The 24133-nt window shown below is 47.3% G+C and overlaps 1 protein-coding gene across 5 annotated transcripts in view; it reads left to right on the top strand.

The window, feature by feature from the left end:
• Positions 1-24133, top strand: part of TG (thyroglobulin) — a 249366-nt gene that overhangs the window by 116645 nt on the left and 108588 nt on the right. For all 5 annotated transcript variants that reach the window (XR_007472514.1, XM_049700310.1, XM_049700307.1 and 2 more), the window contains 3 exons: positions 17063-17197; positions 18847-19011; positions 22829-23048. Coding sequence is in view for 4 of the 5 variants with exons in the window: in XM_049700310.1 (XP_049556267.1) it covers positions 17063-17197; positions 18847-19011; positions 22829-23048 (520 nt within the window). In the remaining variant the exon portion in view is untranslated. The remainder of the gene's footprint in view (positions 1-17062; positions 17198-18846; positions 19012-22828; positions 23049-24133) is intronic.

The following is a 24133-nucleotide window of genomic DNA, read 5'->3' on the forward strand; positions in this document are numbered from 1 at the left end:
TAAAATGAGGATGATGGTGAAAAGTAAGAAATATCAACCTAGTAGGCTTGTGTTGTGGAATAAAGTACAAGGCTCGGCACAAAACCTGATAAGAGTGGGTGTTTAAGAAATGTCAGTAATAGTGCCCAAGTCCAAACCCATCTTTATATAGAGGAGGAAACTGAGGCAGAGAGAGAGAAAGTGACTCTCCCAAGTCACAGCCAGTTAAGGGCAGAGCTATAAAGTCATGAATTTTTATATTCCTAGGTATTGAGTGACTAAATATGTCAATCACTATGCTAAATGCTTTCCATATTTTAATCCCCACAACTGCCCTAGGCAGTGTGCACCATTATGTCCATTTTACAGATTTGGAAACTGAGGGTCAGAAAGGCCCAAGGTCACATAACTAATGAATGGTAGAGCTGGGGTTCAAACCCAATCTGAATCCAAATCCAGAGTCTCCCCACTGAAGATGCTGACTGTTGCTGGTTGGGTTCCTCAGGAATCAGACTCTGAGTTCAGTATGCAGGTCATTTTTTAAGGGAATGGAATCCAGAGGGGTGGGAGAGGGAAAGAGAAGGGCAGAGGGAGAACTTGAGCTTCAATGCAGCCTTAGAGGAGGCCTCAGCTGACCTCTAGGGACGCTGGGACAATCTTCAAAATTGTTATGCCCTCACGTTGGTCACTCACTGATACGGGCTGCCCTTCTAGGGGTCACTCTCCCTGCAAGGGCTGACAGTGGGGTCTATCTGCCAGCAGCCCTCCTAGCAGCTGGGGAAGAGCCCTTCATTAACGAAGGGGGATCTGGAGGACATCACAGCCTGCAGCCTAGTGGTGTTATACTTTAATAATCTCATCTGGGGCACATTTGAGGGTGGAATGGGTGCTGTTAAAACTGTGCAGGCTGCCCTGCACCAACCCTGGGGCATTGTCACCTGCCCGCTGTAGCCACGAGTCTGGTGGTGCATTAGCCCACACAAGCTAATTCTTAATCCCTTTGGTCCTTGGGCTGAAAGGGCCATGTGAGCAGGCACTGACTCCAAAATTGCCTCATGTTTGTATAAAATTTAAATCTCCTTTCCAAATACGCACAGAGCTGGTGTGTGCACATGCACACAGACATACACACACAAACACACACTTTCTCTCTGGACCTCACGGTGTACACTCTGTCCCTACTTCATGGGAAGTGCTGTCCAGGGGAAGATCCCGTATCCCAGGGCCCATCAAGGTGAGGCTGGCAGGCACGCACTCTTTCCTACCTTCAGTCTGTCGAGAGTGCTGGGACTAGTTAGTAGCTGCGTGCCCAGACTAACACGTGTGGCCAGGATGCACATCTGCCACGGCCCCGAGGCGCCTGGGTAGCTGTAACTGGCAGGGCTGAGTGTGCTCTGGGCACAGCCTTACATGTGGCAGCTCCCCTGGACCACTTCTCTGCTTCTCTGAGACCCAGGGGCTGTGATGGAAGAACAGCTGGCAAACTGGGATCACAGCCACGGCAGACTGAAGGAAAGTGGGACACGTGGGGAAACTGGGCCCCAGCTTGGAAGGCTTCACTTCTCTCCACGAAGCAGGAGGGAGCCTCCGGCCAGCTGGTGAGGTGCTGGATTTGGGACACAGTTATAGTTTCTTCTGCCTCGGCTGCCATTCCCCTGTTCATTCGCTTATTCATTCAACAGGTGTTTAGTGAGCACTTACTCTGTGCCTGGCACTGGGTACTGGGGCTACAGCAGTGAACAGAGCCTCAGAAAGCCCTGCCCCATGGAGCCTTCATCCTAGTACATCTTCAGGGCTGGCTCCTCCTCTGCTCTGAGCTAACATCACCGCCTCAAAGAGACCCCCCTGATCACCCCATCAAAGCAGCCCCTTCGGCACTCTCTACCCCTTCACCTTGCTTTATTGTCTTCTTATCTTTTTGCTATGAAATCTTCTCACTTGTTTACTTCTTGAGTATTTGTTTGCCCTCCTCTAAAAAGGAAGGCGCAGAGGGCAGGGACTTTATCTGGCTTGTTCACTGCTATTTTAGCTCTTAGAAGAATGACTGGTACCTAGTCAGTTCTCAAGAAATAGTTACCAAGTGAATGAATATATTTTTCTTGCTTGCTTGCTTGCTAGATTTCGTGCTCCAAAGGGCAGTTATTTTGTAATTCATGGTTTGATCCTAAACACTTAGCAAAGTGTCTAGTAGACTCTCAGTCTTATTTTATTTATAATTGTTTGGTTTTTTAAAAAAAGAAAAAAAATATATAAATGTTCACTTTGCTCTAGGTTAATATTTAAAACCAACAGTGATTCAATTAATGCTTGTTGAAAGAATGAATAAATGAATGAATGGTAACCACATGAATGCATTGGAACACACATGGGATACAGGAATCCTATCTTTGCCACTCCTTAGGTATGGGAACTTGACTAATTTAAAAGATATTTGTGAATCTCAGTTGTCTCACCTATAAAATGGAGATGATGATGTTTTCAAAGAGGCTGTTATTAAGCTGGAAAGATATATTATATGTAAAATTGCTGCACCCAATGTCTGGTGAAGGCTGACTGTGTTGGAATAGCTAGATTAAGTCAAGTACTGCCAGTGCTAAGGGATCCTTTTCACAGGTCATCTTTGTGAATGCTGCCCCTGCAATTGTACAGTATACAACCTGTGCATATGTACATAGTGGGCCTGGGAGGCATTTGATCAATGTTTGCTGAACAGTTGTGTCTTAAACCTTTGTTAGATCTTTGAGGCTGGAGAAAACAGAGGATTTACCTTGATAACTCCCTCCCCAGACAACAACAGTTTTGTTCCTGGTCCATCAAGGGTTTATTTGCTCGACTGAGTTGAAGGGAGTAGAACCAAGAACAAAATATGCCAACCTAGGACCTACCTTCTTTTTAATATAATATTTTCTCCAAGAGTGGTAACATTTTAACAAGTGGGTAAACCAGAAAGATTTCGTTTTTAAGAGTGGAAATTCAGACCATTTGCTAAGCATTTGAGGGAAAATATTTTAGGCGGTTTTTTACCCTTCCTAGGAGCCCTCTAACCATTCTGAGTAGCTGAGTATGGAGTAGACCATTCCTGAATGCAGTCCATCAACAGTGGTAGATTTCCTTTGGTTTTATAGATTATAACACTTTTAGCTGTTGACTTAAAAAGGTAATACTATGTTACCAATGGCTACACAGTTTTTTTTAATTAAAAAACATTTTTTTAATGATCCTTTGGTCATTCTTCATTGATTTTTTTCCCCCCACTGTTGAGTCTGTGCTGAATTCTCTGGCCTCCTTGGTGGAACTGAATTCAATTTACCAAGGAAGCAATCACCTTCCCTCCCCCATGAGTAAAGTCCAGGAGGGGAGAGGAGCCTAGCACAGGAGAGACCGAGGGAGGGGCTTCAGTATAGACAGAGCATCTGGCATCATGGGAGGGGCAGTGGGGGATGAGGTGAGAGGCGATGGGGTCAGAGGACGGAGGAAGAAGTCGTGGTGTGTCCTGCTGGGATGGAGCAAGGTGGAGAGGATGAGCTCCCCGTTAGTGGGGTATTCAAGCATGTTGGAGATTCCCTCACTGTGCGGGGTCGGGGGTGGTTTACGTGCCCTCTAAGTTTCTCTTTAAGTTTTCTATTTTGGTCATTCTGACGATTGGCTCAGTTATGCTTTAAGGTGTTTGTTTTTTCTTCTTCTGTTTTTGTGATAACTTTTACCCGCAGACAAGCAGGCGGCTCTTGGCAGATGTTCTGAGAAGCAGAAGCAATGAAGCAGAGGGACCTTGGCACGGGGCGAATCTGGGTTTCAATTCCAATTCTATTCCTACTCTGTGTAATGGGGGCCAGTCACTTCACTGCTCTGAGCCTTGGGCTCCTTGAGGCAGAGTTTTCATAATATCACCTCCATCCACAAGTTGCTGTGAGATCTGGATGAAGTCGTGTAGGGCAGGTGCTTAGCACAGTGCCTAGCGTGCCTAGTGGATGCATGCTGAGTGGCGACGGCAGCAGGGGCCCTACCCTCACACTGACTGGAGAGGCAGAGGGCAGGAGTGCAGTCTTGGGAGTTTGCCCGCCCGGGTTCAAACCAGCTGTCAGACCTTGTGCAAGTTACCTACAGTCCACTCAGCGGTCAGGATGGCCTCCGTCCCATGCTCTTGTTCAATGTCTCTAGGGAAGCCTCCACATCATTGGAATTACTTTACTCAGCCACGTTGGTTCTCATATGCATCTGTGCCTCCAAATTTCTGCAGTTTTCCCCAGCTCCCTGGGATCACTCACAATGACCCCAAGAAAGAGGAATTCAGATGCTCTCAGTAACCCATTTATCATGCCACCTCCCAGGTAGCCTTTGCATGTAGGTGGAATTTGGGGGGTTCCACTTGACAGGAGTCAAACTTCCTAGAGAGAAATCAGATTCAATCTGAGCCTTTGAATTTCCACTAGGAATTTTGCTTGCAATGCATTTAGCGATTTGTCATGAGGACATGGACAGAGTATAGCTCCAAGGCTGGTTTCATGTGTATGCTTTTTTCTTAGACATTTCTCTAGAAGTGTCTTTGAAGTTAGCCGTGTAGAAGATGATTACTCACCAACCACAAGCTCATAATCTCAACAGATGCTGGACCATTTCCGATGTCTTTGAAAACCCCTGCCTGAGATGTACACGCCACTAAAGGGAACCAATTTATGAGTCTGGAGTTGAGCCACGGGGAGAAAGGGGCAGCTGTGGCGGGGCGGGGATTGGGAGGGGGCAGCCTGGGTCAAGCCCTTGGCTTGCCCATCATGAGCTGTGACTTTAGCCAAGTTATTCCCTGCCTCTGATCTTCAGTTTAGTCCCTTGCAAAATAGTAATAGTGATACAGTGAATGCACAGGTTGATGTCATTATTAAATATCACAGTGTAAGTGAAGATGTTTCACAAACTAGAATGCATCACATAAACGTGAGATATTATGAAATCAAATGCCCATTACTTGCTTCCTATGTGATTAATTGATCAGCTAATTGATTTATTCAATAACTATTTACTGAGGTCTTGTGGTATGAGAATAATTCTAGCGTTAATCTTTATAGAGATGAAAAAAGAATGAGTATCTCATTTCTCCTTTATTAATTAAAGAGCTGTGTTCATTCACTCATTCATTACATATTTATGGACTGGGCGGCTCATGCGAAATTGTGATGACGTTATTCCTGTTTAGCATGTAGATTCCTTAATAAATGCTAGCTACAGCTATATTACTATTTCTATTGTTAATATTTTTATATGCTCTCATGATAGGTCTTGGAGAATTAATGAAAACTAAGGCAGAGCCTTTGATCTCAAGATGCTCATAATTTTAACTGAGAAAAGAACATAAGTAAGTTTCGATGCAGCATATTAGTGGAACACTAGACATATTTAGAAGATACTTAGAGCAGAAGAAAAACTACGGCGGCGTGGTGGAGGAAGGAGTCTTTCAGAGGGGTTTCCAAGGGAAGTGACATCTGAGTTGGGTTTTGAAGGATGATACAAGCTCATCATATGCATAAACTGACTTCACTTTGTAAGTGTAAACAAGGGGAATAGTGAACAAAGTCAGACAACACAGAGTGTGTTGCTAGACGGCCAGATGTGAGTTTGGGGTGGTAGGAAGTGGACAGACGAGAGAAGTGTCTGGAGAAGCAGGCAAGGGAGGCAGCAGACAGAACGTGAGGAAACTTGGGGGCCGTGCATTTTGCTAGCAAATCAGATAAATGCATTTACCCCATCCACTTACAATGGTAGAATCTGAAATTTAGAGTTGAAACTAATATTCATTTTGACTTTCCTTCTATAATGACCTTTCTAGATGGACGTTCAGTCTACTGAAACACCAGGTGAGGATAACGTTGAACGTTTCAGGTCAGGTAGTCCCGTGGGTGGAGTGCCACTTCTCAAGATAGAGAATATAAGGAGGGGACCAGTTAAAGAGTGTGGGTGAGGATGGAAGTAAGATGTAAGTGTTCAGCTTTCAACCTGCTGAGTTTGGGATGCTTCAGGGACATCTGCTTGGAGGTGTCTAGTGAGCACTGAGTATCTCAGCGTGAGGCTTGGGCCAAGGTCTGGCCTGGAGATACATTTGATAATCACTGGCATGTCGGTAGTATTTTAAGTCATGGGGATCATGAGATCACCCACGGAGAGTGTGTAGGGTGCAAATAGTAAAGGTCAAGGACAGATCTCTGAGGAATCGCAGTTTTTAAGGGAAGAGCAGAAGAGAAGCCAGAAGAGCAGCTAGAAAGCTAGAAGGAGCACGTGGTGTCATGGAAACCAGGGGTGGGTCAAGTGGTCAGTAGCTTCAAGGAAGCTGGGGACTGCAAGCATTCACTGGGTTAGTCATGAAGAGTCCTTTGCAGATTTCACAAGGTGATGAGGGAAGAAACTACATAGTAGTGATTTGAGAAAATGGAAACTACAAACTTTCCCAAAAATCTTGGCTCTGAAGAAAAAGAAAGAGATTGACAGCTAAAAAAAGAACTGTAGAACATTTGTTAGTAACTATCAACTTTTAGGTCATGAATCACCCACGAGAATGTATTGAAAACAACATACTCCTCCATACGTACCAAATTTTGCATGTATTTTCAGGGAAATGGACCCCCTTAAACCCAGACCCTAAGTTAAGAAACCTTGGGCTAGAGTAAACGGTTGTTTTAATAATGGAGAAATGTGTGTACGTTTTTATGCAAAGAGTGAAGTGTCAGTGTTCAGGGGTAGACTGGGCATATAGGAGGGATGGGAGTGGGCCTGGATGGGGAGATAGTCGGTAGATGGATGTCCCTGAGGGGGTGAGGTCAAGCTGTCGAGCACCGATGGGGGAATTGGCGTCAAACAGCCACCCTTTCTCCGTTCAGGAGAAACAAAGAGGGAAAGATGGGATGGTTCATAGAGAGTAGCTGGAGGGTGGGGAGTTGAAGCTCTGCTGATAACGGTCCCTCTTTCTCTGGGCTGCAAGAAGTCAGGCACCTGCTGAGAGTGCAGGGGTCATGGTGATACCCAGGCCTGGGGAGAACGCAAGAGAGAGACGACTACATTGTCAGGCTGTGTTGAGACTTCAGTGGAGGCTTGAAGATCCAATAGTTGTAAAGGCTCCAGTCTGTTTGTCTGTGGGTATTTCTTTAGCCGTACTCAGGCTAAGACAAGTTGCAGAGGCAGCAGGCCCATCGGATTAACCCAACGGGGAGGAAAGGGGGCTGAGGGCAGTGGCAGAAGGGAAGTTGAAATGATGGACCCCAACCGATCGGAGGCCTTGGTTTATGAGCCAGTGAAGATGGATGACATGGTGTGGAGGGTAAGAGAGTAGAAATCACAGTGAAGTTAAAGAGCTGGTTTTGATGGAATAAAGTACAAAAATGCTAGAAGGAAGGAGGATTGTGGGACGTAACGGCAAGTGTCCCTTAGACAAGTGGGATTTACAGGGTGACGGAGCTCAGTGCCGTGCCAGGGTTTGGGATGCGATTGTGGAGGTACTTGGCTGGAATGAATGCAAGTACAGTTTTCTGGGATTAAAGAGGCCGGGAAACTGAGACCAGACTATGAAATAGGCCATCTACTTTCCCCATAGATGACAAAGTCCCCCAAGGTTTTAGCAGGATTTGGGATGAAGATGAAAATTACCAGCTGGCTGGCAAAGAATTTGAAGAATGTGGGAGAATGACCAGGCACCCCTAGTTGAGGATGAGAAGTACTAGAAGGTTTCATAACTGGAAGATTGTGACTCAGAATGAGGGCAGGGGACATTATGGTAAGAGAACCCTTGTTTCCAGGACACAGCGGATAGGGAAGGATGAGAAAGGTTCGGGGATTCGCTGTGACAGCAGGCGGATGATTTCAGAGAGCTGGCAGCTGCAGGAGGCTGGGTCAGGAGTCAGGGGAGACCACCTCCATGTCGAGAAGACAGGCAGGGCTTGGATTCTATCCTCGGGCTGGAGGGCAGCTCATGTCTGCCACCTTTTCATTCTACCAAATAAGAACCCTTTAAAAAAAAACAAAACAAACGAATCATTTTGTAAAAGGACATTAACATGCCAGGCTAGGAAGGAGAACTATCAACATGTCATAAAATTACGATACTTTACCTTCCAGATGGCATTTCCCAGATGGCTCCTCATTCCCGGAAAAAGTACAAAACTCCCTGTCGAGTTTCCTATTGGATTTTTGGTTCCCAGAATGTAGACCCTCCATCCGTCATGGTACATAGTGACTGAACCCCTGTCCCTTCTGGCTCTGCCTTCTGGCTTGGGGGTCGCAAACCACAGCCTTCAGTCTTTCTGTGCAAGACCTGTAAGCTTAGAATGTGACATAGAGAGAGATAACATGCAGCAGAGAATGAATGTGGCCAACAGTGCTTAACATATTGACATTTACTATTCGGCTTCTAACAGAAACTTCTTGCTCACCCCTGTCCTAGCCTGAAGATGTGCTGTCTTCTCCATCCTTCCTCCCAAGCCCCTGAATCATCAGAGTGGGTCTTTTCTGGTCCTCCTGGGCCATATAACCAGACCTAACCCCCACTGTGCAACACTCTTGACCAGGAAAGTGTGGGGGTGGCAGCATTCCTATCAGTACTATTAATGCTCGTGTTTTGGTTAAAAATGCCCTGTTTTACAAGTAACAGCGTGTACGCCCTTGTGTATTCAGCAACACGGCAGAGCTAGAAGCTCTGGTTTTGGGGGTCAACACACAGGGGGTAAATCTTTAATAAATGTTACTGAGTGCTTGTTATGCTCCAAGCAGTTTGTAGGCATCAATCCATTCAGCCCTCACCCTCACCGTGTGTCCAAGGCCCACTGACTTTTTATGCCACGACACACACTGGGGACAACGATATGGCGTTGGGAAAACCAGATGGGAGGACGGCACAGCTGCTTCCACCCCTCCCCTCAGGGAGGCTAGAAGGATCAGTAGCAAGCTGTAACCCTTAGCATATGGGAAACCCTCTCTGTGACTCAGGTGACATCAGGTGACACGACTATTCCAGTTTACAGAGTACGATTTACCCCCTGTCGGAGCTGGCAGTGGGCAGAGCTGGGATTTGGGCAGGCAGGGTGCTCCCAGAGTGGTCCCTCCTTAAAATGTGCACGCAGTGGTGGCCAGGACAGCCATGCACATGGCTGTGTGTGGATTAAATGAAACAACACACATAGCACATCGCAGCGCATCTGGCAAATAGGAAATGGTTGGTAAACATTAGCCATGGTAATATGTGTTATTTGACATGATAAGAATTATCATTACAATCAGCATTTCTATGCAACACAGGGGTACAGCAGGCTCTCTGTGAATCAAGGAATGTTTGTTTTTACTGGATAGTCACTCACTGTATTAGTTCGGGCTATGTAACAAAATACCACAATCTGGGGGTTTAAACAACAGAAATTTATTCTCTCCCAATTCTGGAGGCTGGTAGTCCAAGATCAAGGTACTGGCAGGGTGGGTTCCTTCTGAGGGCTGTGAGTGAAGGATCTGTTCTGGAACCCTCTCCCTGGCTTGTAGATGGTAGTTTTCTCCCTGTGTCTGCATGTCATCTTCCTTTAATGTCCATTTCTATATCTAAATTTTCTCTTTTTATGAGGACACCAGTCCTTTTGGATTAGGGACCATTCTGATGATCTCATTTTCACTCGATTACCTCTGTAAAGGCCCTATGTCCAAATAAGGTCACGTTTGGAGGTGCTAGGGGTTAGGATGAATTTGAAGTGTGAATCTTGGGATTGAGGGGGCACAGTTCAACCCACAGTACTCACTGCCATCCCTCTGCTAAGCTCTGGAGGTGCAAAGTTAAAGATGAAAGCATGCTTCCTGGGTAGCTCAAAAATAGGTATTTGGAGGCTGAACAGAGATAAATACGTCTCTGTGTATTTTTCTAGTGTTATAAATGTTAAAACGGGTCCAGTAGGGTCTGCTATGTCAGGCATTTCTCTCTGAAGGTATGCTAGACCAACAGCTAGCGCTGGTCACATTTTCATCTCTCAAATAATTGCAAAATAACAAGGGACATCTTTTTTCTTCTTTCTGTTATCAAAGGAACATCTAGGGTTTTTTGGGTTTTTTTTTTTTTTTTGAGTGTTAATGAGGGTAAAAATAGACCAGTGTGACGTGGTTCTCACTTGAAAGACGGTGTCTGGTGAGAAATCAGGTTGTCTGAGTGTTGGTCCCATCCAATAATGACAGCACACAAGTGTCTTATACCAGCGAGAGCTTGTGGCCATAAAGCTGAGAAAGCAGCATTAGCGAGCCTGTTATACTCTGCTGACTCCAAGGTCACGGAGGCTCGCTGGTGCCTGAAATGTTTTCCTGTGTGAAAGACCTTTCCTGCTGAAAGGCTTCAAAGCGGTGATGTTTTCTCCCCCGGCCGGCCTGGGCATGGAAACCACCTCCAGTATTTCCTCAAGCTTTTTCGACGTTCAGCACCTATCCCTTCGATAAGCCTTGAGGAGCAGAAAGGAATTCTTCTTGGTTCTGATTGCAAGAAGAACAGTAAGAATCCTGGATTCTTTTCAGTGCTTTAGAGTGTCTGCTTGTTATCTTCATTCTTGGTGATGCTTAAGAAAATCACATTGATCTTTTCATTTTAAAAATGGCTCTGTGATTATTTGAACGTTGGAGAGAAGGTCAGGCATTTGCGACTGGCTTGACATTTCTGCACTTTGATCTGATTAAAAAACTTTGAAAGGCTCTTCCCCCCCCACACCCCCACCGTTTTTCAAATGAGAGAGAGGAGGGCCAGAGTGGGAACTTACCCTTGGTTACTTACCCAGCCAGCAAGCGGGAGACCTGTTCCTCCTGTCTTAACACAGGTCTGTAGTTCCGTGGGTGTTTGTTTTTTGTTTTGTTTTGTTTTAGCTATTTTTAACAGCTGGAATTACTCTCTCTGGGCCTTGAAATCAAAATCAAACATTTCTTTCTTTAACTGATATCCGTGTGGAAAGGAACAAAGGAAGGCAAGAAGACAGGAAGGCAAGAAAAGAGGAAGAAAGGAAGGAAGAGAGGGAGGAAGGAAAGGGAATTAAACACAGTTTTCCATATATTGGTGGAAATTTTCAAACATATTTTAGTCTAGTGATTTTTTTTAAGCTGAGTCTACATTAAAAGGGAATAATGCTGCCTGGAAGGGAATGGAAGTACCTTGATATCACCCCAAGGCCTGCCTGTACCAAGGTTGCAGGCCATGCTGCCCCTCTCGTTCCCTCCCCTCGGCCCTGCCCACCCTCAGCAATGCTTAGGTGTACAGGGCAACCTAATTGCACAAGGTTGTCCCGGGTTCAAATGCTGGCTCAATACCTTTTAGCTGTGTGGCCTTGGGCAAGTCATTGGCCCTCTCTGGCCCTCATTCACTTTTCTCTTCTGTAAAATAGGGATAATGTTGTCCACCTCAGCATTGTACTGTAAGACAGAATCAGATCATCTTGAATTTGCCAGCCCACTAGATGGTAGCCTGTCTGTCCCTATCACAGAGGTAAGGGCTGTGTGACATGGGTGAGTCTCTCTTGCCTTCAGGGTCACCCTTTCCTCTCTGCTAATGGACAGGCAGGGCCACGTTCTTCTGAAGGCGTGTTTCCTCCAAGGTCTTCAGACCTGCTGGTGAACTATTTCATATGTAGGTTGTTTACAGTATGAAAGAGTCATCAAGATTCCACACCATAACACAGGTTTGTGTCAAGGGCTGAGAGGGAGTGTATTTGCTGCTGGGAAGGAGGTCCCAGGCTACAGCCAGGCAGATGGAAACCATGCTGGCAGGGTCTGAGACCAGGCTCTACCCTGTGACCTTGGGGGGTGCCTGGTGACCTTGGGGAGTGCCCTGTGACTATTCCTCCCGGTGGCTCATTGCCTCATCTGCTATGACTAGGATGGATCTGAGTTAACATAAGTAACTCAAATTATGTAGTAAAGCAACATCTCTTTCTCCTTATGATTGTACAATGTGTTTGGTGTATGGGTGACCATGGCAAGCACCCAGGCCCACCATGTGAAAGTGAGAGGGGTGTGATATAGCTGAAGACCTCAGCAGACTCGCCCTGTTACCCCGAGGACATCGGGCAGTGGGTGTCGTAATCAGATTTGGAGGTGACCCTGGTCGCAGTGTGTCGATGGCCTGAGAAGGGATGAGGGGGCCGGTGACAGGGAGGCCTGTTTGGGTCTCAGTAACTGGAGCATCTGGAGTGAAATTGATGAGGCCAGAATCTAGGTGGAAAAGAAAGGACAGTTCCCAGAGGGGCTGAGGAGGCAGAATTGCCAGGACAAAGTGAGGGAGAAGGTGATGAAGATGGTGGGATTTCTGGGTTGGGCAACAGGGTGGGTGGTGGATGCAGTCCCTGAGGAAAGAAAGAGCACGGTGTGGGAGCAAAGAGCAGGATGGAGAGAGGGGGCGGTGATGGGTTCATCTGGGGTGTGCTGGGCTCACAAAACCTTGAAATGCTGCTGTTTCCGAAAGTTGCTGTATTCAGCAGCAGGCCTCCTGGTCGGGCACGCGTCCTGCATCCACTGTGCTAATGGCCTGACCAGGAGTCCCAGGGCCGGAGGCGGGAAGGGAGATGCTGACAGAGGCCCTCCTGGGCAGGGACAAGGCTGGGGTGAGGGGATGAGGCGAATTCAGGAGGAAGGTTTTGAAATCACCAACAGTGATTTCTGCTCCTTTACCCCTTAGAGAACTTCCCCCAGCACCTCAGTCAGGCTCCTACCTCTATAGTTTCAAAAAGACAGTGACCCAAACACAGCAAGAACTGAGCAACTCGGCCCAGAGAGAATGGGAGCAGCTGATTTCACTAATCCTACCCCGAGCGGGCTCTGTGCAGCTCACACACAGTAGCTCATTCATTCCCAATGACCATCTTAGAAGAGAGCATCTGGTAATATACCCATTTTACTGATGAGGAAACTGAAGCTCAGAGAGGGTGAGTGGTTTGCCCAGAGTCACAGAGCTGTTAAGTGGAGGAGCTGAGATAAACTCCTGGAACCTGACTTCTTAAGCAAGTACGTGTCATTTATGCCATCATGAGTTACAGCTGCTGGATGGCATGTATTCCCTAAGACTGGAATCTACTGTGGGCCTGTTTCCAAAGTAGCCACAGAGATATGAGCCTGAGCTTCAACTACGTCTGTGAGTTACATTCAGAGTAGGTTCAGGTCCTGTTAGAAAATAAATACACACAAATACATAGCTTTCCTTTTGGTCAACTGTAACCATTTAAAAAATATAATGGGAAACAATCCCATTCCATTCTTAATGACACCGAAAATTAAACAGAATAAAATTAAAAATCTTTTTCTCAAATCAGTTTTTCCAAATAACATCCACAAAATGTTTTCTTGAAACTTGACAAAGTGATTTTCAATTTCATCTGGTAAATAAACAACCAAAAAATATTTTTAAAGGAAAAATAATGTGGGAAAACTTTTACCATTTGACGATAGAATATAGTATAAAGTGACTCTAGTTTAAGCAGTTTGGGAATAGAGCCAGAATTAGCAGAGATGAATGAAAAAGAATTGGTACTCACCAAAGAAAACTCATTTACATATAAGGACTTAATATATGATAAACGTGGCATTTCAAATTCAAGGGGAAGTGATTTTCTTATTTATTTATTTAGCTAGCTATTGGCCACACTGGACGGCTTGTGGCATCTTACTTCCCTGACCAGGGATTGAACCCAGACCACGCAGTGAAAGTGTTGAGTCCTAACCACTGGACTGCCAGGGAACACCAACGATTTTCTTTTTTAAATAAGTGATGTTGACAATGCAGTCTGTAAAATATATTTTAAACAAAGGAAGAAAAAACTAATTAACAAACCACAGATGGTGCATTTCAGAGCAGACTATCCCTTTGGGTGCGTCTGAAAGCTGTCACCATCTCATTCACCCGGAGAGGAGGTCTGCCTTGGAGTAAACTGTGGATTCTGAAGCTGAAGGAGCGGGGCTCAAGCCCAAGCACTGCCGCTTATCAGCTAAGCACTTTGGGTGTGTTTACTGGGTCTGTTTCCTCATCTGTAAAATGCGCACAGTAGTGATGCCCACAGCATGGGTTATCGTGAACATTAAACAGCAATGGTATTGCGAGGTTCTTGGCAAATTAGTAAACTCCTGTGAAATGCTACCAAGTTCGCCCAGCTTTCGTGCTTCACTATGCTTTTGCATTCACAAAGAACTTGTTCTCAGAATTTTCATGAGATGCGCGTGGAACCCCAGATGTTAGATTCTGCATGGCAGCAATGGCTCATCCGGGGGTCCTGCCAGCCAGGGGAGGGGGACAGTTGTGGGGTGTGGCAGAGAGCTGACCCCAGGCCCTGGGATGGCGACAGATGAGCTGAGTCTCACTTTGGAGGGGAAATTCACCCTTTAATTAGAACGCTTTCCCCTAGACATCAACCTAAATAAAGGTGGAGGGCAGCCAAGGCTTCCATTTTAAGACCATAATTGGCAAGTTCCGTCCTGAAATCCCATCATAACCCTTCTCTGAAATTGCAGTGTGCTCACCATCTAAAAATATACACCTCGGTTTGGCCATGTTGCAAAAATGCCACTTGTAATGACCATGAAAATAGCAACACGTGGAGGATGCTTAAGGAAATGAAAGCCCAGGGTCTCTTACAGGGAAGTCAGGTCCCAAGTTCAGAAATACACGGCTCCAGATTCTGAGGGTGGCCCTGCAGCTCTAGGACAGGTGTGGGGCTTTCACTTCCTCTTGCTGAGTCCACGTGAAATCTGGTTGCATTATTTGGCCACTTCTCTGGATAAACCTTTTTTCTCGCTCTCTTTTTCTTTACTTTCTTCCTTCTTTTTTTTTTTTTTTTTTGTCTATAAACAATGTTAAATTTATTAACAAAAGTCCCCTCACAGAGCAAACTTCAGATCTAGGTAGTTTCACTGATGAATTTTATCAAAGAATTCCATTCTTTCTCTTTCTTTGTTTCTTTCTTTGTTTCTTTCTTTCTTTGTTTCTTTCTTTCTTTCATTGAAAAGAAGGGTGGTGGTGCTAGATCGTTTTGCTACTTTATTTACCATTCTAATTTTAGTGATGCTCAGTGCTCTGGTGTCAAAGACAAGTTCAAGATAAAAATGACAGTCTTCCCCGTATAGCTAAGAGCATGATGCTGTCAAAGACAACGACCTTTTCCTACCTGGGGATAATTTTCTGGAGAGGATGCTCAGCTCTGTAGGAAGCTCAGAGGGATGGAAGGAGCCCTGGTTTAGAGCCAGGAGACCTGGGTCTGTCTCTGGCTTGGTCACTGTCCAGCTCAGCATTCTTGGAAAGTCACATACCTCTTCCAGCTTCCGACTCCTTATCTGTGAAGGAGGCATTAGAGTCCCTTCCCCACCCCCATCTGGGGCGCTGCGAGGATCAAACATGATGATGTTTTACAGACAAGGAAACTGAGATGATGGCGTATCACCCCCACAGGGCTTGGGCGATAAGTAACGGCACTTTGTAAAATGTGAAATGTTACACCTAAGATTGCCACTGTGTTTTGCTAGCACAAAGTAGACACAAATATTTGTCATAAGGGTAAACTGCTACCGTCTTCTGGAAAAAAAAAAAAAGTCAAAGACAGAAAGAAAAAATAAGTAGATAAATAGATTTTCTCCATTAACTATCAGTGCTGTACCCACTGAACAGTTCCATACAGTATTCTGGTATTAGCACTCCCAAGTGGTCACGGAGGCCTATTCTGGGAGGTGGCATCGTGCCTGGTTTGATGCCATTTGTGGACAGAGTAATGCAGTCATCCCCCTGGACCCACAGTCCTTCCTCGCGGTGGAAGCTTAAGCCCCCCGTGCAGGGTCACCTCTGTCCTCACAGGGACACAGGTGCTCTGGCAGATTTCTTTGCCTCTGCCAAGCGTCTCTGTGGCAGCCACAAGCAGATGTCCCTCCCTCTCGCCATGACAGCATGTCCTGTGCGAGGACTGGGAAGCAGCAGAGTAGAGCAATGGCAGGCACAGGCTTTCTGGATGCAGAGACCTGCTTTCCATCTTGCCCACTCCGAAAGCACAGCACGCTCTCGGGCAAAGCCGTTTCCACATCCCTGTGCCTCATTCATTGTCTTCATCTTTTAAAGAGGAGGTCTTAGCTGAGGTTTTCCAGGAAACAGACTCTGAGATGCAGATTTGCATATGCAGAAAGTTCAGTGCTCAGTGCTCTTGGGCAGTGCTCAGTGCTCTTGGGAGAAACAAGGAAGCGAGGGGGCAGAATTGGGCAGGGGGAGAAGTAAAACATTGATGCAAACCAAACAATGGCCGCATTGACGCCTCAGTGAGCTGTGAAGCCGGGCCGGCCCTTGGGAGTTGGACCATCTTGAGGCAAGGGGGCCTTGGTATACCCACAGGGACTAGTTTGGGGATGAAGGCTGACCCTGTGGAGGGGAGGCAGCTAGCCTAGTAGACCTAGGTAGCTCCTAGAGAGGGACTCAGCTGGGAGCCCCGGCCATAAGCCTCCAGCAGCTGGGAAATGAGAGCCTTGGTCCTGCAGGCAGCCGGGCAGCACATCACAAAGTACCACATAAGGAACACTGACGAGCCTGTTATTATCATGGTTACTAGCGTTATTCTGACTTTTGCATTATAACAACTGTACTACAGTGTTTGTCTTGTCATTTCACATTCTCTCCCTTCTACTGTGAGCTGCTCAATAGAAACGCCCATGCTTTGGTTGCTTTGTTCTTCACCTCTGTATCCCTAGACTTAAGCACGGGACCTTGGCTCATATGAAAAAAAAACTCTTAAAAATCATAGTAGAATGGAGAGATGGATAAAGAAATGGAGTCACGGGGCTTCCCTGGTGGCACAGTTGTTGAGAGTCTGCCTGCCGATGCAGGGAACACGGGCTCGTGCCCCGGTCCGGGAGGATCCCACGTGCCGCGGAGCGGCTGGGCCCGTGAGCCATGGCCGCTGAGCCTGGCGCGTCCGGAGCCTGTGCTCCGCAACGGTAGAGGCCACAACAGTGAGAGACCCGTGTACCGCAAAAAAAAAAAAAAAGAAAGAAATGGGGATGGAGACCACCAGGAGGGAGCCCTTGGGCACCCTTTGGGAGCATCGGATGGCACTCCACTAACTGTCCCTGCTTTCCCTCCTAGTCGCTCTGGACTCGTGGCAGTCCCTGGCCCTCTCTTCAGTAGTTGTTGATCCATCCATCCGGAACTTTGACGTTGCCCACATCAGCACTGCTGCCACGGGTGACTTCTCTGCTTCCCGAGACCGCTGTTTGTGGGGTAAGGGGAGTTTCCACCTCCAGGTAGGGGGTTGATTGGGATGGGACCCCTCTCACACAAGTGCTCCTCAAGATTCTGACCTCAAAAACACATAGGAGACCCCAAGATCACCTGGGGTGTCTGGCCGGAAGGACCTCACCTCGGGGAGAAGGCCCTGGTGGGGGGACTCTGCTCTGTAGTCTCCTCATCCTCCTGCAGGGTTGGCCATGGTCACGGTCTCCAAGGGGCTAAACCAGCCAGAAAATGCGCAACATTGAACCCGGTCAGAGGAAGATCAGAGGGAGGACCTAGGGGGTTAGTCTGAGATGGAGATGCATGGAAGCTGTGACGGCTGTCCTCAGATTATAGGTGGGCCGTCGTGGCCAGGAGGAAGGATATTGTTCTGGCCAAGCTCATGGGGCAAGCAAAGGCCTATGGGTAAAACTCAAATTTCAAGAGACATTTTTCAGTGCAATATGAAGAACTTCCTAATAGGCAAAGCTGTCCACGGATGCATACTTCCTTTACAGGGTTTCAGTCATTGGTATTTAAACAAAAGCTAGGTGACCATATGATCAGAATGTTCTGCAAAGCCTTCACCTTGTGAAAGAGGCCAAGATTGGGTAACATGTACATTCAATTCTGAGATTACATGGATCCTCTCCCCTACAAGGTTGGATAACAATATGTGCATATTACAGCCAGGGCCACCATGTACGGTTGTATAGGTTGTACATCACGCAATTCTGGGTGGTGCCACAGCACAGAGACTGGGCTATGAATAAGGCCTTTAGGCAATGCACAACTTGCTCAATCAAATGAAGCAGCACTACTTTCAGAGCTGTTTTTAGGACTGAATACCCTAATGCCATGAATCTTTTAAACAGTCTAGTGCATGACCTGGTACCCATGGAAAAGGACATAACCCCTGACGGAAGGTGGTGGGTGTGATGGGGTTGGGGAGGCAGAGGGAGACGAGGCTGAAGAGGAAGGCAAGGGCTGGAGTGTGAAGAGCCTTGTCTGCTACGACTTCAGTCGGAGAATGACAAGAGCACATTTGTGAATAAATAACCAACCAACATCCGGACTGTTGTGTGGAAAATAGATTGATGGGAGGGTTGGGGCCTCCACCACCACTATTTTATTCCCAGCCCCTAGCACTGGGCCTGGTGTTTAAATGAAGAAGTGAGTGTTTGTATAGATGGATGCATGCACGCATCATTGGATGGGTGAATGGATGGTGCATGGGTGGATGTACAGATTCATGAGGCACGACTGGATGGAAGGATGGCTAGCTGGCTTACCCCCTTGGAAGCTTTGACTTTGGGCTGACCCTGAAGGGAGATGAGGAGACTGCAGCAGAGAGCCCACCCAGGGTCTTCTCTCCCAGGTTAATTATTTCCTGCTGGGCATCCCAGGTTATCTTGGGATGAATGGAAGCGGGGGTGGGTGGATGATACGCAGATTCATGGATGTAAAATTGCATGGATGGATGGAGGGATGATGCTTGGATAGATGGAGGGTTGCATGCATGGATTCGTGGATGCATGATTAGATGGTAGCATAGATGGATGGATGGAGGGAGGGATGATGGATTCATGGATGCAGGATTGGGTACATGACTGTGGTGATCTCTCAGGCCCAAGCCCCACTCATCTCCTCCTCCACAGAATGCTCCCATCACCAGGCCTGCCTTGTCACTACTCTGCAAACCCAACCTGGCGTTGTGAGGTGTATGTTCTATGCTGATACCCAGAGCTGCACACACAGCCTGCAGGCCCAAAACTGCCAACTTCTGCTCCGTGAAGAGGCCACCCACATCTACCAGAAGCCAAGTAAGTGCTGGCCTGTGTCTTTGCAGCCATTCCTGAGGGCCTGGGTGTGGCTGGGAGGGACTGTCCAAGCACCTGGTGACTCATGGGCAGTGGCTTTTGAGGTTCTTAAGGGAAAGTCAGTCAAAGTCATCCTAGGCTCTGTGGCACTCACATGGGATGGACTGAAGGAAGGTGAAAAACCCTACTTCTGACCTAGAACTTCTCTGGACTGCCTTTATTCATTATTTCCTTTGAGTTATAGAAGCCATTTTGGCCTTTGCACTTCTGAGTAAAATAATTAGACCACTTTTTAACTACTATTTTAGAACTTAGAAAGTTGTTTCACATGCCTTGTCCCATTTGATACTCACACTATCCTGTGAGGTGGCAAGATAAGGGTTTTATCCCCGTCTTAGAGATCAGGAGACTCTGGTCCAGGGAAGTTAAAGTTATTTCTCTGATTTCACACAGCTAGCGATGACAGAACGGGGACTTGGAGACAGATCTCCTATCTCTAGAGGCAGTCCTCTCCCATAAAACCGCATCGCCTAAAGACCACACCACAGTGCCCGGAGAGAGCAGCTGCTTCCGGCTCGGTTTAGTTTAGAAACATCGAATAACGTGCTATTATGTGTCAGCCCTTGTGTTAGGTGCTGGGGATACAGGGGTGAAGCAAGCAAGGAGAGAGCGGCATGTAAGTGCATCCCTAAGTGAGCTAGTAAGAGCTGCGGGGCAGGAAGCACGGGAATCGAGGGCCTGGGGGACACACCTCCCCCATTAAACATGCTTATGGGATGAAATGAATAATTTTTTAGAAATGTTGGCCATGTCTGCCATTTTATCTTCAAGAGCAGATGTCAGCAAACTCCCTCTGTAAAGGGCCAGATAAGAAATATTTTAGGCTTTACAGCCACAAGTCTCTGTTCCAGCTACTCAGCTCTACTGTTGTAGCAGGAAAGCGGCCACAGACAACAACAAATCCACAGGCATGGCTGTGTGCCAATAAAACTTTATTTACAAAACCAAGTAGCAGTGGGATTTGGGCCCACCCTGTGCTTGAGCATTAACGGTCCTTCAGGCCTGTCTGGATCCAGTGACCTCTCCTCTGCCCCCTCCTGCACCTCAGCCTTTAGATCCGGAGAGGGCCCCCAGGGCTGGGAGTGCTTTGATTCCTGTAAACTGAGGTCTTGGGCCCTTAATCTCAAGGCTTGTCTTCTCTCAGGACGTTTATGTCATTCAGTGAGTTAGACAGATTTCACCCATAGTGTAGCTAATCTGCATGGTAGTCCTGCTGAGAAATGCCTTCACTTCGAGGTCTGAGTTCTGTAAAACAAATCCGACTGCTTCTCTCCTAATTCTGTGTGTCTCAAATTCAATGTGAAATGCTCACCTTCCAGCAGAAGATGCACGCCCACATTTATCTACATAGATGTTATTTGTCTGCACCTAATGCATATGTAGAGCTACAGATAACTTTCTTAATCCAGAGAGTCACAGGGCCTAAATATGTGGGTATTCTGAAAGAATCCACATTTCTGCAGAAGATTCCAAAGGGAGAAATGCACATCAAATGTTTTCCCCACATTGGATCTCTTTCAGTCTGGGATTCTCTGGGCAGCCTCTGGAGGGAGGCTTAAATACCACCATCTGTGGGAAAGCAGGCTTGCCTTCCCTCGAAATGCTTTAGCTTTTACATTTTCTGTCTTCGCTCCCTGCTTCAGATGCTGCCACATTGGTGAAATGGGGCTGTTTCCTGCAGAGCTGACCTCAGATGGTTTGCTACTTTAGCGCCCACAGTCCTGAATGCTGGCCGGAGAGCCTGTGATTTGCAATTGAAACAGGAAATCTTGTGAGAAGGAAAGAACCGTGGGAGTGAGAGCAGTCATGATTTGTGATCAAGGCCAGATTACAAATCGGCAACTGTTTCTTTCCATCCTGAGTTTCCATTTTGAGTTCTAACTCACATGCCAGTGTTTATGCAACAGAGAAGTTTTCACTCACTGTTTCCTTCCTTCCTTCCTTCCTTCCTCCTTCCTTCCTTCCTCCCTCCCTCCCTCCCTCCCTCCCTCTTTCCCATTCACTCATTCATGTGTTGATCTCCTGTCATTTGCCAGGCACTGGGCTTGGGACATTACAGGCATTGTGTTATTTATTCCTAACATCTTTGCATTGTAGGGACTGCTACTGTTCCTATTTTGCAGATGGGAAAATTGAGGATGAGAAGAATTATAGAGGTTTTCTAAAGTAGCTGGTCCATAACACAAAACACAGGCCTGCTGGACTCCTCAGACCATCCGTTGTTTCCTCCTCACCACATTGACCCTCAGTGGCCTAGAAGTCATGAATGCACATCACGCCAGGGAGTCTCGGCCTCGGCACCATTGATAACTGGGAGCAGAAGGCTCATTGTGGGGACCTATCTTCTCTATTGCAGGATGTTTAGCAGCTTCTCTGGCCTCTGCCCTATGAGATACCAGTAGCTAGTATCTCTCCCCAACCCTTATGACAACGAAAAGCGTCTCCAGACATTGTCAAATGCTTCCTGGGGTCAAAACCACCTCTGATTGAACCACTGCATGGTACCAAGCTTTTGAGGAATGGATAGACTTCCGCCTGCCTGTCTGTCTGTCTGCCTCCTCTCCCAGGCTCAACATGTTGGAAATAATGAGAGACCCCCCGCTTGACACACACACACAGACACACACACACACACGCACACACACAATCTCTTCACCAGTGTTGGTTTCCTCCGTGCAAGGCCCTAAGGCCTGTGGGGAACCAGGCACAGGCCTGTCTTAAGTCCCTGAAAATGGCATCTGGCCCTGAGCCGGGGCCCAACAGAAGTTTACTGAACCAATGAATGAATGTGAGAAATATAGTGGAGGGGGTAAGACAGGGCTGAAGAAAGGCTGATAAGCGTCTGGAGGTTAGCACTACAGGGTGGGGACAGAAGGCCTGTGGAGCACAGTGCAGGGTTCGGCAGCACCAGTGTGAACTCACAGACCAGGTGGGATCCGGACCTGCGCAAAGGGGGATGCACATTGCAGACCTGGGCCGAGGCCTGGCCTTGACCCTTTGTGAACCTCTGACCCTGTGGTCAGAGTTGTGGCTCAGAAAAGTATAGCTTTGAATCCTACATCACTTTGAAGTCCTGACAGCTGCCCACCCCCAGACTCTAAACCTATTTCCTCACCAGTGAAATACAAGTACCGGGTCTGCAGTGCCTTAGCTGCAATTCTGAAATCCAAACACTCTAAAAGTCAGAAAAAAAATTTTTTTTGTAAGTTTGTGGCAAACTCGTTTGGTGGCGATATCTGACCTGAAGTGACCGAAGAAATGATATTATGTGTTCATCCCTCTTAGTAGGAATAACCTATACATTTCATCCCAGAAGTAACTGGTGTGTCTGTTGATGGGTCTCAACTCCACACCCCCCTGGAGGACTGAACCTTGCCCGTTCTGTGCCCCTCTGTTCTTTTTAAAATCCAAATAATTCAGAACTGTGGTAACATCTGGCCCCAGGGCACTGAGGCAGGGGCTGTGGGCCTTGGCTGCCTCTCTGGGAAGAGCTGAGGTGGCACATCTGGGGGAGGGATTGCTCAGTGCCCGGGGAAGATCAGGTGTCTTTGCTGGGTTTCTTTTCTTTTCTTTTTTTTTTTTTTTCCACATTGAATACTAACATGACTAGACTTAAGCTATTGGGGCCTGAATGAATAACTTTTTTTTTTTTTAATGCAGAAAGCAGTGTTTGGGCTTTTAGATTTGTTTCTTAAAGTATATTCGGAATACCTGTGAATAGAGCACCAGCTGCTCTCTCTCCCTCTCTCCCCCCTCCCAGACATCCCTCTGCTCGGCTTTGGGACATCTGCACCTTCTGTGACCATCACCACCCACGGCCGGCTGCTGGGCAGGTCCCAGGCCATCCAGGTGGGCACTTCGTGGAAGCAAGTGGACCAGTTCCTGGGAGTTCCATATGCCACCCCGCCCCTGGCGGGAAGCCGCTTCCGGGCCCCAGAGCCCTTGAACTGGACAGGGTCCTGGGATGCCACCAAGCCACGGTAAGGGTGGAGTGGAGTACATCTTGGGGGATGCCCAGGGAAGCCTTCTCCCATTCTAAGCCTTCAAAATGAGACTTGATAACAGAGCAGTGCGTTCGAATTTGAGCCATGCGTGGAGCAGGGGTTATATTTGTTAAGATGGTGTTGAGTGCTTTAACACATAAACTCCCACTTGTCGGTGACTTAACGTTGTCTTGGTCCTGCACAATCCCTTTGGTGATGGAGGGGCAGGTGGGCTTTGCTCCATGCAGTAATGAGGGCACCCAGGCTGATGTGCCTTCTTCAGCACAGACCTTCTAAGGTTCCTTCTAGGAGCCTTCCTTGACTTTGCATCCAGGAAAGAGAGGCTGTGGAAGAGTCTGCAGGGGAGGTCTCCACGGCCACAGCTGCAGGTGGGGCGTGCATTCGTCACGTGCCCCAGTGTGGCGGTGACCAGGACTCAGCCTCCCGGCCACTTCTGACTTCAGTGGGGCTGAGAAGTAAGCAGAGAAGGAAAAACACATGAGCTAGTGAACAAATAATTTAAAAGGACTTTGATTCCCCCAACAGGAACAATATTAAAAGGAATTTTCCAAAAAGGGGAAAAAAATGGAATATCTTATTTTCCTTTGTCATCAACTGCTTTCAGTTTTGCCCATTCCCTCCCATGCATATACCACTGTAAAGAGTTGACAGATTGGATACGATTTTGTGATTTTTCTAAATTAAAGCGTGTTCAGAGCGTCTGTGGAAGGAGCACCCATGTCTCCCTCTCGCATCCCCATGGCCTTTCCCCTTCCCACAGGGGTCCACAGCTCTGTCTCAAGGCAGCCGTATTCTCCCTGTCCATCGCTCCCACGGCTGGCTGCTGGGCAGATCTACAGGCCCAGGGCCAGATAGAGGGATGGGCAGGAGGCTCTGGACTGCTCCAGGCAAGCAACAGTGGAGGCTTAAACTAGGACAGTGGCAGAAAGATGCAGAAAGTCATGAATAAGTCTCCACCAGTGGGCAACCAGAGAAACAAATATGGACTAATTAGAACACTTTAGCGTGTTAGGATACACCCATTTGACAGATGAGGTGGTTGAGGCTTTTGAGTGGAGAGT

The sequence above is a fragment of the Orcinus orca genome, chromosome 17, assembly GCF_937001465.1.
Source record: "Orcinus orca chromosome 17, mOrcOrc1.1, whole genome shotgun sequence".
NCBI classification, from domain to species: Eukaryota; Metazoa; Chordata; class Mammalia; order Artiodactyla; family Delphinidae; genus Orcinus; species Orcinus orca.